Here is a 16,393-nt window from a genome sequence, read left to right on the forward strand (position 1 = left end):
CCAGGAACGACACGGTTTCTGTAAAGGGTAGCTATTCGTGTAATGTTCAAAAATAGACTCCCTCCTTCAGTGATGTCAAGAAAATGTGTCCTGATCAGTTCATGCGCCTCTTTGCGCCTCTGTGCGCCTTGTCCCGTTTGACCCTTTGCCACCAAATTATTACTTCTATATATATATATATATATATATATATATATATATATATATATATATATATATATATATATATATATATATATATATATATATATATATCTCCTTGGCTCATCCGCAGGTTCACATAGGACTGGACAGTAACAGTACTTTTGGAAGTCCTACCACGTTCTTCCGTACAGGAGGTTTGAGCTGACCATGTTACTGGTGTAATCTACAGCAGATGTGTCTATCTGGGCCATGTTCAGCTGACTGTGCAATGAAGGCGGACTGGGCGACATCTCCTCCAGCTCCAAAGCGTTCACCTGCTGCTGGCTTTGATGCTGCCCGAGGCTTCCGGCCGAAGACGCGAGCACCACTCCACCTCCGTTCTGCTGTTGACTCTGTTGTTGGCTCTGTTGAACCTGTTGCTGATTCGGCGTCGGTGTGTTGGAGCCGTTCTGACACGGCTTGCCGTCCTTCACCAGAACAGGCACTGCGACGCGCCGCGGGGACTGCGCCTGCTGCTGGCACAGGTTACCGTCCTGTTGCTGCTGTTGCTGCATCTGCTGCGCCGCCTTGTCCTTGGCCTGGCGCTTCATTTTGTACCGGTGGTTCTGGAACCATATTTTCACCTGGGTCGGCGTCAGGTGGATCATGCTGGCCAGGTGCTCTCTTTCGGGTGCCGACAGGTATTTCTGCTGCTTGAACCGCCTCTCCAGCTCGTAGACCTGAGCCTGCGAGAACAGCACGCGCCTTTTCCTCCTGGGCGCAGCGTGCAGAGCTGGCATGGCTTTGCTGGCGTCTCCCATCCCCGTCAGGCTCCCCATGCCACTCATGTTCATACCTGTGGAAGGTCCCATGAATCTAGAAACTTTAAAAAATACATACATATACGTGCGTTCAATAAACAGAAGAGGAGAACACTATTTCGCCTGAACTATTTGTCTTTAATTTATGTCAATTATTTCTGGAAGTTTGAAAAAAAAAAAAGTTAAAAAAATCTTCAGATATAATAATAATAATAATAATAATAATAATAATAATAATAATAATAATAATAATAATAATAAATGGTTGAGCCAGACTTGAAATGAATGATCTCCTTTTCAGTTTAGTCATTAATTTTTTATTTTTTATTTTTTGTAAAATATTGTCCATCATAAAAATTTAACTTTTATCCTTATTACAGAATTAATGGTTTGTAGCATTAATTCGTCTGGGGTTTACGCGTTCATACTGTATGCAATTTCTATTATCAGGACGGGGGAAATGATGAAAGTGTACATAAAATGAGAATCGAACTTACTTGTGGAATATCTTGGATCAGGGTTGGCGCTGTACCATCCTGTAGCTGCTGCAGTATTCCGCATGCTTTCCTGGTACGACGGGAGGTCTCCCATATTGCCAATGCTCCCGTTGCAGTATCCCCCCATTGCGCCGTGGGAGAACTGGGAGACGGTGTGCGGCATGTGGTAAGTGGTGGCCACGGTGGCGTTGTGGCCCATCGAGTGCTGTTGCATGCCGGTCTGAGACACCTGAGGTTGTCGGTAGGCTCCCAGTGAAGAGGTTAGGTTCCCTGCGCTGTCCATGCCACTGAACTTCTTGTAGGTCTCCTCGATTGGACTCAAAATATCTGTCACTGAAAAAGGCGTTGTATGCTTTGGGCTCAACGACATGATTCAGAAAGCAGGTAGAATTTTTGTGTTTGAGCAGATCAACCGTGTTGTTGTATCGGCTCTCTCCTTGGTGGATGTCTACGTAAGAGAGTGCTTGGAGTGCGCCTGAGATCCTATTGATCGCCTTGGAGAAGGAGGCGAGCCCAGGGCGCTCTTAGCCCGGGTTTATTGGAGCCAGGAGCCAGGTTTACGACAAACACCGGGGGGGCGGAGCAAAACTCCTAAACCAGCAAACAACGGTCATTGACATTTTTTTTAGGGACATAATTCATGAAAACACCCTCTGCCTTGTGATAACTTCGGCAAACGACCAAAAACTGATATTGGAGTTTATGAACATGTTCTTTCTGGCAATTTTATCCAGGTGAGAAGAGCTCGTGGTGTTATGTCCGCCAGCTGATCTTGCCACATATGACTATTTTGCGTCAGTAGGGAATTCCACTCTTTCCAGAAACTTTGAGAGCACTTTGAACAGACATAAGGACCACCGAGTATCATCAAAGAGCCACAATGAAGTTGCATGACCAGCTCATTTGGTCTTCTTGAGCATCATTTTACCCCACCAGAGAGGGGCAAGCCCAAATAAGATCAAAATGACAAAGATGCACGAAGGGAAATACATTAGGGATCCAAAATCTGTGTTTTTTTTTTTGTGTGTGTGTGTCCTATTCATACATCTTCAAACATTGTTGCAATTTTCTTTTACTATATTATGAAATCTGAATAAGATTTATTTAACATAATTAATTTACCTGGTGAACTTCGTAGAAAGTAATATGGACTTTATCATTTAAAGCATGCTTCAAAGATTGTCTGAAAGTTTAGATTTTAAAAGATTGAACTGTTTATTGGCTTATTTTATTTAAATTACAAACTTTGGGGGAGAGAGGGATATTTTGCAAGTTTATGTTCATTTTGACATCAGATTAGAAACATTAGGCTTTTGCAGTCATGTTATGATAATCAAAAAGTTATCAAAACACACTTTTAAAATAAGTTTATCAACTTATTTCCACTGTGGTTTTTTTTAAAGAAAAGTACAAACTTTGACAAAGTATGAGATAATGTTTTATAATCAACTATCTTACTGGTAATCAAAATGAAGATGTTTATTGGACACTTTCACAAAAATAAAAATGACATATACTTTTAAATAGTGTTATGTATCATTAATAATACATAAGGCTTTTGCAGTCATATTATTTTTATGGGTGCCTTTTGAATACAGGTGTCTACTTATGGAGATAGCTTTTGAAGAAAGCACAAACTTTTCTAAAGGGGTAGTGTTTTCAGAACTACTTGTATATGGACATATACATTTGGTCAACTCCTAAATAATAAATAATCATCAAGACCAAAGAATCTTTGGAACATCGCCTGATTTGCTTTGCTTGCATTTTTGTGTCATAATTGATACACTAGGCTTTTGGGACCATGTAAGTTTTATACATGCCTCATAAAATATATGGTATAGTTATACAACATGTTTAGCAACATATTTACTCTTGGTACAGCATGGCTTTTGGAAAGTACCAAGTATGGTGAAGAGATCTGAAATGATAGCATTTAGCATTGCAGAATTAAATCTAACAATATTCAAGTCAAAATATTCTATCAGTTCCACATAAGTTAAGGAACAGATACACTGTGTTTGATGCATTTCGGACACAATATTGCAGGTTAATGTTTTACATTTTTTTTTTTTTAAAGTATCATACAATTTAGCTTTTTGGGTGATTTTAACAATACAAAAAATGTTATGAAACATCACTGGATGTTCTGAAGTTCTTTATGTCATAATTGATAAGTGAGAGTATTAAAATATGTGGAAACGTGCAAAATACGTTTATTGACATCTTTACTCGAGAAGGCAGTCTTTTGAGGAAAAAACCAACTTTTTGTTGAAACAGCATATTCTTTCGTAAGATATTGTTTCTTTTCATATCAGAGTTGGCACAAAGGGCTTTTTATAGGCACGTGATTATGATAGCAAAAAGAGAAGAAAAAAATGTGTGCCTTATAAAAGCGACTGGAACTCTGATTGATTACATCTAACGACACACCTACCATACTCATGCAAGTAAAAATACTTTTTAAGAGGTAGAATAACCCAGGGATGTTACATCACTCCAGAAAGCATGGATCAAAATGGTACGTTTGGGGGCTACAGGGTTAAACAGACTGAAGATGGAATTTGTTTGAAAAATGTGTTCTGCAAGCCCAAATAAATTAAGAAACGGGTGGGTTATGTTAAGAACTGATTCACTTTGGATACTATTTTGGAGGCTTTAAATCCTCAAATCTGGTCCGCAGTCTTCACCCGACATTATAATCTCTGAGCAAACTGACTGGCGCCAGGAGAAGAAAGGGAGGGAGAGCGAAACAAGAGAGAGGTCAAGGAGCGAAAACAAATTGTGATGATGAACAACAGCACGAACATTTCAGATTTAGATTCTCACACGGGTTAAAACTTTGTAAAAATAATGATTTATTTAAAAACGACCTTTAATTTGCAATGGGATAATCACGATTTTAGGTTTATTTTCAATTTAGAGAATGAATGAGCTTTTTTTTTTGTTTTGAATGCAGATATTTACTTAATTCCTTTTATTGCGTGGAGGAAGCTCTCTTCTCTGCTGCATCAAGCCACTAATGAAATTTACCATGGCATGATGGCAGCGTGCAGCTACCTACCCTAATTGAGCAAATGAAGATGTGACATGGTCAGCCATCAATTATAGCGGCACAGCCAGAACGCCAATCTCCATCGTTTAAGTTGATAACCTGAACGTAATAAATCGTTGTTGCCGCCGGATTTCTTTCTTTCTTTCCTCCACTCATCTTCTCCCTCTCCGGATGCCAGGACGGATTTAACCTGAAGTGCCTCATCTTTGCTAAGTTAGTAGGGCTTGTCAGAAAGGCACTGATAAGAAAAAACAAAACAAAACTAATCTCTGACATGACGCGTAATATGTGTGAATAAATACCCCCTATTTACAATTAAAGAAAAACTTTTTTTCTTAATTTAAAAATTAAGTATTCCTTTCTGCCGGTGTGTGTTGTCCCAACCGTGTGCCTTTTTCCAACTCTTCTTTGGGAACGGTGTGTCCAAAAAATAAAAAGGAAAGAAAGAAAGGAAGGAAGAAAGAAAGGTAGGCCTCAGCCCAGAGCTCTAACATTATGTAAATGAGGCAAACCTCTCAACCTTGTGGATTACTGAGTCAGAGAGCAAGACCCTGCAGTCCGCAAACCCCCCCTCCACATCAGGATCCCATAAAAATCTGGAGCTCGATGGCTGCATGCAACGGTTAGAACGGCTTAGACCCTAAATTAATTATTATTAATATTATTTTTAAATCTATGTTAACTTAAAAAAAAAAAAAAAAAAGGGAATAAGATGCGAAGAACGCAGCTGGAGGCAGATAAACGTGGAACCGCGACAAGGTTGGTCAATTTCTGGGATTTTTTTTTCTTTTTCTTTTTTCTTTTTCTTTTTTTTTTTTTTTACAAATGAAACTGTTTTCATTGTAATTATTTTTGGAGATATTTATGTTATATGATCCAGTGTGTGTTGACACACGGCAGACTCTATTTGCCCTACCTCCATATTAAACACGAGTCTGTTGAGGATAAGAGTTAAAGAAACTGCGAAGAAAAAGGCATTTTGTTCTTTTTTTTTTTGGCAGTAACGTTCAGATCGCTTTCAAAATGTTACTCCCGTTGAGTGTATCTCCCTTATAAGTTATTGGATATAATATCTCATGCTCATTGCTGTAAGGATAGAAATATGTTTGCAGCTCATTTAACAATGAAACGTTCCATATGTTTGAAATTACTTCCTTAAAGAACCAAAAAAAAACTACATTTGTACGTTTATTGTGCAAATCAAGGGATTTTAATTCACATCAGCGACACTATTACTTTTCCACCTGTAAGTCTGTTATCTTGGCCGTTTAGCAGTTGTTTACAAGAACCCGATAACAAAGCATGAATATAACTAGTTCATATCCCTCTGACAACCTTTTTCCAATACCGTCACTCCTCCCTTAGCTCAAAGCAGCAGATGCATCCAGGCGGCCTGGTTCCTGAAGTGCTTTTTTTCCATCTCGTTGATGCGAGTTCAATACCCTGAGAGATGCGTGGAGATGGCTGAAGGGCCAGGGTCCTGACCCGCCAACTCAATCACACACCGGCCGAGGACAGAGTGCAGGAAACTGCAGAATGTATTTATACTTAGAGCCCCGAACGTCTCCATTCGAAGTTGCACGTGTTGTAGTCTCTACACGGCGGAGTTTAAATTTTCATACAGATAGTAAGTAGGTGACAGTAAACATAGTTTACAGTACTTCATCTTTTATTTTTATTTTTGTTGTTGTTGTTTGTTGGTTCTATATGATTTAGGAATTAGATCAACGTCCATGCACGTAAGTCTTTCCGTTCGTAATTTACGCACAATCAGTTTCCTTGGATTGTATTTATTTATTCAGTTATTGATTTATTTAAGGTTTTTGAAAGTGAATCTATAGAGAGGTTTAACCGAATGTAGACTTTTTGTGTGCAACTTGGTATTATTTCCAGCATTTTTGAGGTCTAAAGCGCACGCGGTGTCAGAACTCAAAATTATCAACAAATACACGAAATTTAAGGCATGAACGTTAATGTATGACGTTTAAAAATCTAATTTTGGCTTAAATTCCTACAGAACAATTGGAATACAAATCTAAAACAATAAAGAAATTGAATAAATGATTGAAGACAAGGTGATTTTGATTACAAATAAACATGACCGGCAGACCCCCACAGCTCCCCTAAATACTAATAAATTTGTCGGGAAATCAATGATTGATAAAGATACACAATACAAATCATTTATTTGTTGTTTTTGTGAAGGGAAAGAAGAAGAAAAAAAAAGAATCCAACTTCGAATATTTGCACTCACAACAAGATTACTTAATATAATCTTAAATTTGAGATTCCGGTCTCTCGTGTCCGGCCCGAGAGTCTCATTTGTTGCAGAGATTTGCGGAGGAAATTCCACACCTGCGGCCATTGTTGCACCATTTAGATCAAATACTTTCTCTCCTCTTAAATCGCGGCGCAGTGCGAGAGTAAAAAGCGGGCAGGTGCATATCTTTCAGCCGCTCTACTTGAAACGTTGCGGCTTCTCTGGTAAGTAGGTTAAAGGTCCTCCCAAGTGGAGAAAGTATGTGACAGACCTCTTGAAGGCCGTATTCTTCTGCAGGAGTTTGCATTCATTCACAATTAATGTGGCTTGATGAACGAAATGATGCTAATAGAGGTCCAAAAAAAAAAAAGAAGAAAAAGAAAGAAAGAAAGAAAGAAAGAAAGAAAGAAAGAAAGAAAGAAAGCAGAATATGGGCTTTAATGGGATGCGGAGACATATTCTTGCAGCATGGGGAAAACGGCGAACGGAAGAATTAAATGTATTGTAATGGGAATAAAGTGCTAGCGTTTTTTTTTCTTCTTCTAGAATCAAAGCAGTTCATTTAGTGTGGTGGAGATGAGGGACATATAAAGAAATCACAATATCTACATCTTAAACTTCTCAATGTCTCAAAATGAGTTTTCTCTAAATATGCAAAATGCTGACGAAAGAAATAACTCTTTGAAATTTATAAAAGTTAACAGTTTATTTTATATATTTCACAGAATAGCAACAGAAATAAAAAAAATGAAGAACACGATTTCCTGCATTACATACACTCAAGGCTTTTTTCTAACTTACAGAAAAAACACATTTAGATAGGTTTATATACATTATAAAAACACATGGGACACCCTAAGAGGCTATATGTATAATTATTGATAAACTTCTGAAAGCTTTAACAAAATTAGAATATTTGTTGTCTGTGTTTTTGTGATTCATTAAACCTCCATATTTTTGATTATAACAACAATATGGGCACCAAAGCCAAATAAATCAACTATTATACAAATAACCTCGAAAGAACCTCAAGATGTAGAAAATACATAAAAAAAAAGAATTTTAAGAATCAAGAAGGAGTTAGATTATAAAATAATAAATCAATGTTTAAAAACTGAATTGTCTCCCAAGTATCCACTGTATGATGCTCTAAAAGAGTTAAATGAAAAGACATTCTATGCTTCAAAGTGAATCCTTTCTCTGCACTCTATGCACAAAACAATGAAGGTAAAATTTGCTTCAGTGTGAATAATGAATTTCAGCTTCTCAAACCTAATCTCCCATTGAGTTCGCCCAAACCGAAACTCTAATTCATCCTTGGGGATCCTCAGAGGTTTTGAGGTGTCTTTTGTGAGATGTACTACTTTAACAGTCAAAACTCTCTAGAAATTAAAAAAAAGAACGAACTGTGGTCATTGTTGCCAGAACAAAAACAAAGAAAATGCTGCTTCCAAAACTTTCAAATCCACATGTGTCCATGAGTGCCAGTGTCCTCCGTGCTGTTTCAAGTGGCAACATTTTAGCATAGCTGCTCTCTTTTGTAACAACAATTAAAAAAAAAAAAAAAAAAACACATGCAGGCACAGCAGCGGATCAATGCAGATCACCAAATGTACTGCAGAACAAAGCAGGATGGCGTACTTGGATTGGGTGCTTGGTTCCAAGGGTACCTGGTTCAGTCCACTTCTCTGCTGCATTAATTGTGGCAGCAGTAAGGGCAGGTAAACAAAGCTGTTAGAGAGTATAGTTGTGACTCAAACGCAGCTCGCTCTAGCTTTGTCACCCAACTACTCGTATGTCCAAATGCATCTGCCAATCTTTCTCTCGTCTTTTTTTTTTTTTTTTTTTCCTCCCTTGAATGCAATCAGTTGTTGTGATACAATAAAATCCACATTGATGTCTGGAAGCAATGTTTGAAGCTCAAAAAAAAAAAAAAGCAAAACTCATAAGGTTGTTTGTTTTTGTTAATGGACATTTAGTGATGTTCACGTTGCACAAACAAACAATGTTTAAGTGTTTCCAGAAAGTGTGGTGAATGGAATAAAGATAAATAAAAAAGATTGACCTCATCAGCTGTTTTCATAGTGTACACCATATTGGTTATAGCGCATAAAGAGGATATTGTACCAAGTTTATGCCTTTTTTTTCTGTCTTTAACAACAATAACTATATTGGTCAAAACCTATACACGTTTACTGCATCCCCTCTTTGACATCCATAAACATCCTGTGAGAGTTACACGTAAAATAGAATTATTTTTGCGATCACACAATGCATTATTCTTTCAATTCAAATGTTACATTTCTTTGATGTAGTAGATCTTTATACTACACAACTTCTATATAAATTGGATAAAAAATATACCACCTACCAATATTTATAAGTTCTTTACACAAAGACAGTGATCTTATAATATGAGGGATTTTAAGATCCAAGCAGTGAGAACTACTATAGGAAAAGTTTGTGTATGTCTGTTTGTTGTGTTAAACTTTGGAACCGGTTGTTTCACGGCTGAAGCAATGTTCAAAATTTCATCCACTTTAAATGAAAATATAAAGAAATGTTCTGGTCACAAAACTTATAGTGTGTCTGACTGGAGCGGCAATGTATTTAATCACATGCATTTTGCAACACTAACTATATATTACATGTAGTGATTACTTTTTGTAGCTTGGTAATGTAAAATGCTATGCTGATATGACACTGAAGAAATAGTTACTAAACTGTACCGGCATACATGTCATTTATTTTGAATGGAAATGAGGGGTTTGTTTTTTGTAGTACTGCATAGTTATTTATATATATATTTTTTCTTACCAAATTAAAAGGTGTTACATAATACTGTACTGTATTTGATTTCTTACTTAAGCAGAAAAAAGTAAACAAGTACAAAAGTCATTATAGCATATTTTAATCCAAGTTTGATGATTCCTCTTTCAAACCTCTAACAGATTTTAGTTGATTTGGTGATTCAGTTTCAACTTAACGGTATTTTTGCTCACTTTGATGTTTAATCCTTTTACACAAATCTGTCCCTGCACTGAGAAGATATGCAAAGCTGGTTTCTTGTGTTCATACGTGTTGATGATAAACTTCCATATGATCCATTTCATTGGATTCTACAACCTGCACACTTCCAGGCTATTAGTGCAAGATTACAAAAAAAATGTGTTTTGTTTTTCATCAGTCAGCTATGAATACAGAAGCCCTCAGTGATATCTTCTCAGGCCTTCCGCTATCGGACACGTGCCAATTATCTATCGGACACCAATTGGCACGGTCATCATGCTTCATTGACTAAATTATACCTTCATCTACTGGCTGTATTTCTCCTTGAAATATTCCAGCAGCACTGCAAAAAGATTAACTTTTTTAGACTGTAAATTGCACGTCCTATAAAAAAAAAAAAAACTTTTATATTTTTACAGATTAATGTTCTGTGAATTGTGCTTATTTTTATATTATAAGACTCAAGTCAAGGCATTCATATTCAATAAATGAGACTCAGGGCGTCAGTGAGGCCCGTTTGTCAGATCAAAAGTACCGCTTGACAGGTATTAAAAATAAGTTCTAAGCACCAATCTCTTCATGAAAAATCTTTTTATTGGCCTGATGTAGTTTTCTAATCTTAAATTGCATATTTTCATTGGTATTAAGTGGAGAAATCATTATTAGTAAAACAAGAAAAGGCTTGAAAACATCTGTTTTTTGCATTTAATCCATATTGTGAATTTCACTTAGTGAATTGAGTTGATGAAATAACTGAAGTGTTCAACAATATTTTAATTTAATGAATATAACATGAGATGGAATGAGGGCAGTCAATCTATGCCAGGAGGACATAGAAGAGTGGAGATAAGTCTCTCAGAAAAGGAACATATTTGAGCATATTTGTTCATTTGTGTCACAAATATTCTACTGCCAAGCCACATTTTGTTCATGTGAGTGAACAAAACTCCTAGAAATGTCCATGTTTTCTTTTTCTTTTCTTTCCTTTTCTTGTTTTTTTTTTCTTTTAGAGAAATGTATGAAAGGGTTTTTGACATAGGTAAAGTCTACCATCACATTGTTGTAGCTGTAGATATTCTATCATACAAACACAGGTTTTAGATCCAAAATGCATGCAAATAACTGCAATTGCTGCCGACCCCACCCCACCCTTGCTAACACTCTGGAGATGTATCTTCTACTCCAAAGTATCAGAGCTCTCTGAGTGCTGCACATGGAGACAGAAACTTTCTAAATCGTTAAGCTGCACATCAATGAGATGTTTTTACCTGCCTGTTTGTCCCCCACTTTGGGATCCTTTTATTCAGAAGGCCGCCTGATAGTCCATCATTATTTAGATGAAGTCACATAAACACATCTCAAAGCTACTTCAGATCTGGACAGATCCGAGACCACACCACGTGGGAGCGTTTTAAATACATAACTAAATCAGTCTCTCTCTCTCTCTTTTTTTTAAGCTGTATGAAAAAATACTAAATTAGCTTTTCTCTTTTTTTAGAAAATTAATTCTGCTTGTTTCAGCTGCTGAACATGAAAGTCTTCATCATAAAAGGAATTCGGAGAAGGTAACTGCACTTACACAACTTTTTTATAAATGTATTTAAACAAAAGGAAATATCACACTATTTCACCACTTATCACAGCATACACATTTTTATCACAATTTCAGCAGGTATAGTTTTGATAAAAATACATAAGGATTTTGGTGAAATTTGAATTTGTTTGCATGTACTAATGATGTTGTTGCTATCAGGTATTTTATTAATTCAAAGATGGTAGACAAAGACATAGAATATTGTTTGTAAAATACAATTGCAGCAAAATAAAATTCCTTTTCAGTAATTAAAAGCGGAAATAAAATTGTTTCCAAAGCATTTTTGTCTGAGGGGGACATTCAGGGTGCCGGTGTTGATTTTAACAAACACAAAAGGGTAAAATACCTCTCAGAAATGTCTGCAGACACTATATTGTTTTAAGCTTTACAGCTTTAAGCAACATGATATCTCCTCTCTTACGTAAAATACATGCAAACACTGCTACAATGGACATTTATATATATGTACAAAAATACATAAGAATTTTGAAGATGTGTGCATGTGTGTGTGTATGCATGCGTGTGTAGGCGTGAGTGTGCAGGTGTGTGCATGTTTTTGAAAAACAAAATGCATCAATGGAACAAAACACAGAAAAGAGGAAATAAGTAAAAGCATTTTATCGTATCTCCTCACAAGAACGCATGCTATGGATGCTAAATGTTAATTTTTTCAATACTGAGCAAGTCAAAAATTTGTACAAAAAGTAAGATGAGTTTTTTTTTGTCATAAAAAGAAAATAAATGTATTTTTTATTGAAGATAAAGATTCTGATTTTTGTATGTTTCTCGCAACTAGTTCAAAATACATAAGTAATCAACTGGATAATATTAAATATTCACAAATGCCCAAATTTCCTTGAGTCAGTAAATCCTTGTGTGTAAATTGCACTTCAGCTTTGACAACATGCTAAAATTTTACTGTATGTGTAATAAAACCATGTGGGGGAAAAAAAAACTGAAATAGGAAATACTCTCTTTTAGTTGTGTTTCCTAACAAACTGGGGTGAAGAGGAGTCCCTACTTAAGATATGAGAAATAAATCATTTTATTATGTCCATGCAAATCACTTTTCACTTTTAGCTTGAGTCAATATTTTAACCTTTCTTGTGTTTTTGTTTTTTTTTTCAAAGTCAGTGTAATAACACCTAAAGTTGACCAAAAAAAACAAAAAATATACCATATCCTGTTTATCTTGTTTTAAGGTGTATTCTTTTTTTCTAGGTGACAAATCACAATCTATGTAAACTCTAAATTTGACAATTAGGTATTTTTTTAACACCAAACTTGGGTTCATATAGAAAAGATACACTAGTTCACAGTCAATCAAAATCTTGTATTTTTAGTGTAGCATCACATTTTCCAGGAACTTTGAACTTGAAATTGGAAATTTCGTAGCAAAGGAGAGCAAGTTACAACTACATGAAAATAAAATAAAATTTAAAAAATGCTGAAGTTCACTTGACATGTTGCAAAATTCTTTATTGCTTTTGTGCATGGCCTGCTACTTTGTGATAGAATACAGTAGAATTTTTTTTTTCTCCTCGCTGGCAGGTTTTGAACGAATTTGGGCAGTCATATCACCTTATAAACAAACTAAACGCTGTTGTAGTTTGTGACTGGCAACAAAAAGCCTGATGTGTGTCTCCTTCATTGTTTGCTCTCTCTCGTCTCATTCCAGTGGCTCCTTTTATGCAGCAGAATGTCAGCCTTCCTTGCCCGACCGCTTCCGAGCACGCTTGATGTCACATTGTCCACCTGATCATTTCGCTACCTGCTCTCCTCCTCGAGGCTGCCCTCTCGCTGCTCCACCACTCGAGATGCTTGGCTGACTCCTCTGAAACCATCACGTCGTTGTGTGCTAGAACCCAGCAGGCTGTTCTTCTTCTCTCCTTTCGACTGCGAGCGCAGTCAAGGATTCCTCTGCTCATGTGATGATTTCATATGAGCGTGCCAGCGTTTACTCTTGTTTGTTGTCAGTGCTGCTTGCATTTTAAAAAGAGCAATGCGGCTGCAAATGGGAATGAGTTTAACATGTACGGCTTTTTTAAAAATAGGCTACCGCCTTGAGCAGCTGCAACCATTACTACTTATCATGTTTATGAGTGCCTCTGTAGATAGGCGCCTGCCCCCCTTGACCTCTCAAGGATAAATGGTTAGACAATGGATAGATGGATGAATGTTTGTGAATAAATTGAAAAGGTTTTTTTTTCCATAGATTTAATTCTGTGGTATTACAAATATCAAATTTAAGTGTTTGGCTTAATGTTTTTAGATTGTACAACTTCTGCTGTTATTTAGTCCATGCCATTATGGAGATTCTGTCTCATTTTTTTTAGCATTTATGTTTCGCCTTCTGGTGGGAAAATAATACGTAATTGGTTGACTGACTTTTTTTCCACATACAGTGTCTTGAAAAGAAAATTCTCATAATCCTCAAACATTTAGTCACATTTAAGTTCCAGAGGATTTTTTAAATATAATTTTATGTTCTGCACTACTACAAAGTAGTGCATAATTCTGCGCTGGAATGAAAATTATTCATGGTTTTAAAAGGTTATTACAAATTAAAAAAAAATTTTAAACTGGCTGCATACACTTGTATTCAATCCTTTTGATTTGATGAGCCTAAATAAGATCCAGTGCAATCAACTGCCTTCAGAAGTCACAAAAGTAAATAAAAGGCCTCAGTGAAGGCCTCTTAAGTTAGTGGCACCACACAGGTGAACAAACAGCATCTATGTGGTGAACAAGCAAACCCACGGGATCAGTTAAGAGGAGGAGCTGTGCAGATATTTAAAGCAGAGTGAGTTTATGAAATAATATTTCACAACTTGTCAGCAGCTGTGTTTCTATGAATCATAGAATTTCGCAAACTAAAATTGTGAAAATAAATTCACTAAATGGAAACACACCAATTTTGAAAAAAAAAAACAAACAAAAAAAACAGCAACACATTTTTCAATAAAAAGTTGGGATGAGGTGTTTTTTCAACTGTATTGAAGTAGATGTTGCAGAACTGCAATGGAAACACTATTTTGCACGACATGATTTAGCTGATCAACAGGTCGGTGCTGGCAAAAACCATGAAGAAGACAAGAAGAAGTAGTCGTCTTCTTCATGGTTTGTAGTTTGCTTCTGTGTTTTTTTTTGTTTTTTTGCTTTTCTCTGAGAATGTGCAACTGGCTTCACCAGAGTTCTCACAGCACTGCACACTTCACAAAAAGTTGTGTTTTGTTTGAACATGTTGAGTCCATACATCTTCTGTAAAATCGCGCACTACAATTTCTTAAAAACACTGCACAGACAGTTGCTCCCAGGTATTACGGGGTTGTCACTCCAACGCCTGAATAAGTTGCCTCTGCTGGCTGACAGGTTAAGAGCACTAGCATCATGGCTCAATAATAAATATCTCATGTAACGGTCTACATCCGTTGCTACCATGATTTTTAATGACTTACTGCGTGAACGAGCTTATTCACACATGATTTGAATTCCATTTCTAATTTAAGGGAAACACAGAAATTGCAAAATTGGGAGTTTTCGACATTAGCAGAATATAGACAAAGATTTGTGCACATGTGTAATGGAAACGCAGCTACAGAACACTATTCATCCAGCATCCAAACATAACAAGAGCCTAGAAAATCAGAGTAGCTCTAGAGAGGATGGTTAGCTGGGGGAATCTGTTGACTGGACAACTACTTGTCTCACACTACACGTTTGGCCTCAAGAAGGTGATAAGTAGGCGGAAGTCTATTTGTTGAAGGAAGTCCCATTAATTTGCCGTGTAAAAACATTTCCCTGGAAAAGTCAGTCCTAAAACATGCAGGACAGCTGCAGTTAAGGACCAACTTAAGACACCCTCCACTAATGTAAGGGTGAAACCTGGAAGTGGCAGCATCATGCTGTGGGGACGCTTTTGCTCAGCATAAACTCTGACAGGAATTCCTGTCATGAGGTAAATCATGGTAAATCATGGAAGAAAACGTGTTGCAAAGTGCAGTTACTACACTCTACTCCATTACTACCAACTTTATTCTTTAGATCTAGGCCATGTACTGGGAGACAGACTGCCAGACTGATCTGGATGCTTGGACCCACTGGTTGAGCCTTTAAAAGTTATACATCATCTCTGTACACAAGAAAATGTCCAGAAGTTTTCATTACTTTTTCAAGGAGTAGTTTTGTGAGGCGCCTGTCTAAAGTACATTTGTTTTGTTCTTGAACAAATGAATGAGAAACATATTTCCAATGAAATTCAAATGTCTTGCATTAGTGTTTGGTATTTAATCCATCAGTGAGTCTGTCTTTATTTGCACTCTGCAGAAACAATTAAGATAGCAGCAAGTGATTTGCAGCAGGGAAAAATGTTTGAAGACACAATAAATAGAAAAAGAAACAACAGTGACTGGTAAAAAGTGAAGACTTGCTAAACTGAGGAAATGTGCATTGTTAAAGACATTAACAATATTGTAAACTTGTTTACAATATTGGGTTAACATTATAATGTGGACATGGTCTGTTAAAAAAACTGCAAAGAAAAATGTCTTTAAAACTAATAAGTATGATAAATTAAAAATCTACTTAGAAGTTAAAGAGCCAATGAAATTACAGAATTTTTTTTTTGCATAAAATAAGTTTAAGATGAAAGTAAACAATATCAATTAATACAATTTTACTAAATGCTTATCTGACTCGTTGAGTTACGTTTGTACGATTCTTCATCAAATAACTCCTAAAAAAAAATGATTGGTGCATGGTTAATACCTCCCGGATGGAAAGTGTGACGCATTTTTCACGCAAGAAAAGTGTGGCATTCTCTCTTTGACCATTTCGTACAAGCAAAGCAGAGAATGCAAGGGAGGGAGGCATGATGTGACGGAGGGGTGTGTCCCAGGTGGACTCTGCTGTTGTATGAAAGTTGTGAGCGAATAAAAATGGTTTGCAATCATGCATCTGTGTGTTCACTGTTCAGTTTCAGACGAAGCATGTCGGGATCTGAGTGATTGAGAAATTTTTCTCAGCGTGGAGATG

The 16,393-nt window shown here is 36.6% G+C and overlaps 1 protein-coding gene and 1 long non-coding RNA gene across 4 annotated transcripts; one reads left to right on the forward strand and one right to left on the reverse strand.

Moving 5' to 3' along the window:
• Positions 1-257: 257 nt before the first annotated feature.
• nkx2.4a (NK2 homeobox 4a) lies at positions 258-1,973 on the reverse strand. 2 transcript variants are annotated; one of them, XM_008399562.3, is made up of 2 exons: positions 1,442-1,973; positions 258-1,006 (listed from the first exon to the last, which is right to left on the reverse strand). In XM_008399562.3, exons 1-2 carry the CDS (start codon positions 1,809-1,811, stop codon positions 315-317), a joined length of 1,062 nt encoding a protein of 353 aa, XP_008397784.1. In that variant the 5' UTR covers positions 1,812-1,973; the 3' UTR covers positions 258-314. The 2 variants fall into 2 exon arrangements, with proteins under 2 accessions (XP_008397784.1, XP_008397785.1); XM_008399563.3 differs by having other exon boundaries at positions 258-979; positions 1,442-1,970.
• A 494-nt stretch (positions 1,974-2,467) lies between these two features.
• On the forward strand, positions 2,468-16,312 carry LOC108165820 (uncharacterized). Of its 2 annotated transcripts, XR_001776135.2 has the most exons (3): positions 2,468-5,255; positions 11,264-11,330; positions 13,038-16,312. It is a non-coding gene; the product is annotated as an uncharacterized LOC108165820 (long non-coding RNA). The 2 variants fall into 2 exon arrangements; XR_001776134.2 differs by lacking the exon at positions 2,468-5,255 and having other exon boundaries at positions 8,203-11,330.
• Positions 16,313-16,393: the final 81 nt, after the last annotated feature.

The sequence above is a fragment of the Poecilia reticulata genome, chromosome 22 (genome assembly GCF_904066995.2).
Source record: "Poecilia reticulata chromosome 22, P_reticulata-male-v2, whole genome shotgun sequence".
Lineage (NCBI taxonomy): Eukaryota > Metazoa > Chordata > Actinopteri > Cyprinodontiformes > Poeciliidae > Poecilia > Poecilia reticulata.

Excerpts from the sequence above, each read along its gene's own strand:
- nkx2.4a (XM_008399562.3), bottom strand. The coding sequence starts at position 1,811 with ATGTCGTTGAGCCCAAAGCATACAACGCCTTTTTCAGTGACAGATATT. Across the intron at positions 1,007-1,441 it reads TGATCCAAGATATTCCACAA|TTTCTAGATTCATGGGACCT; the intron begins GTAAGTTCGATT and ends TATTTTTTAAAG.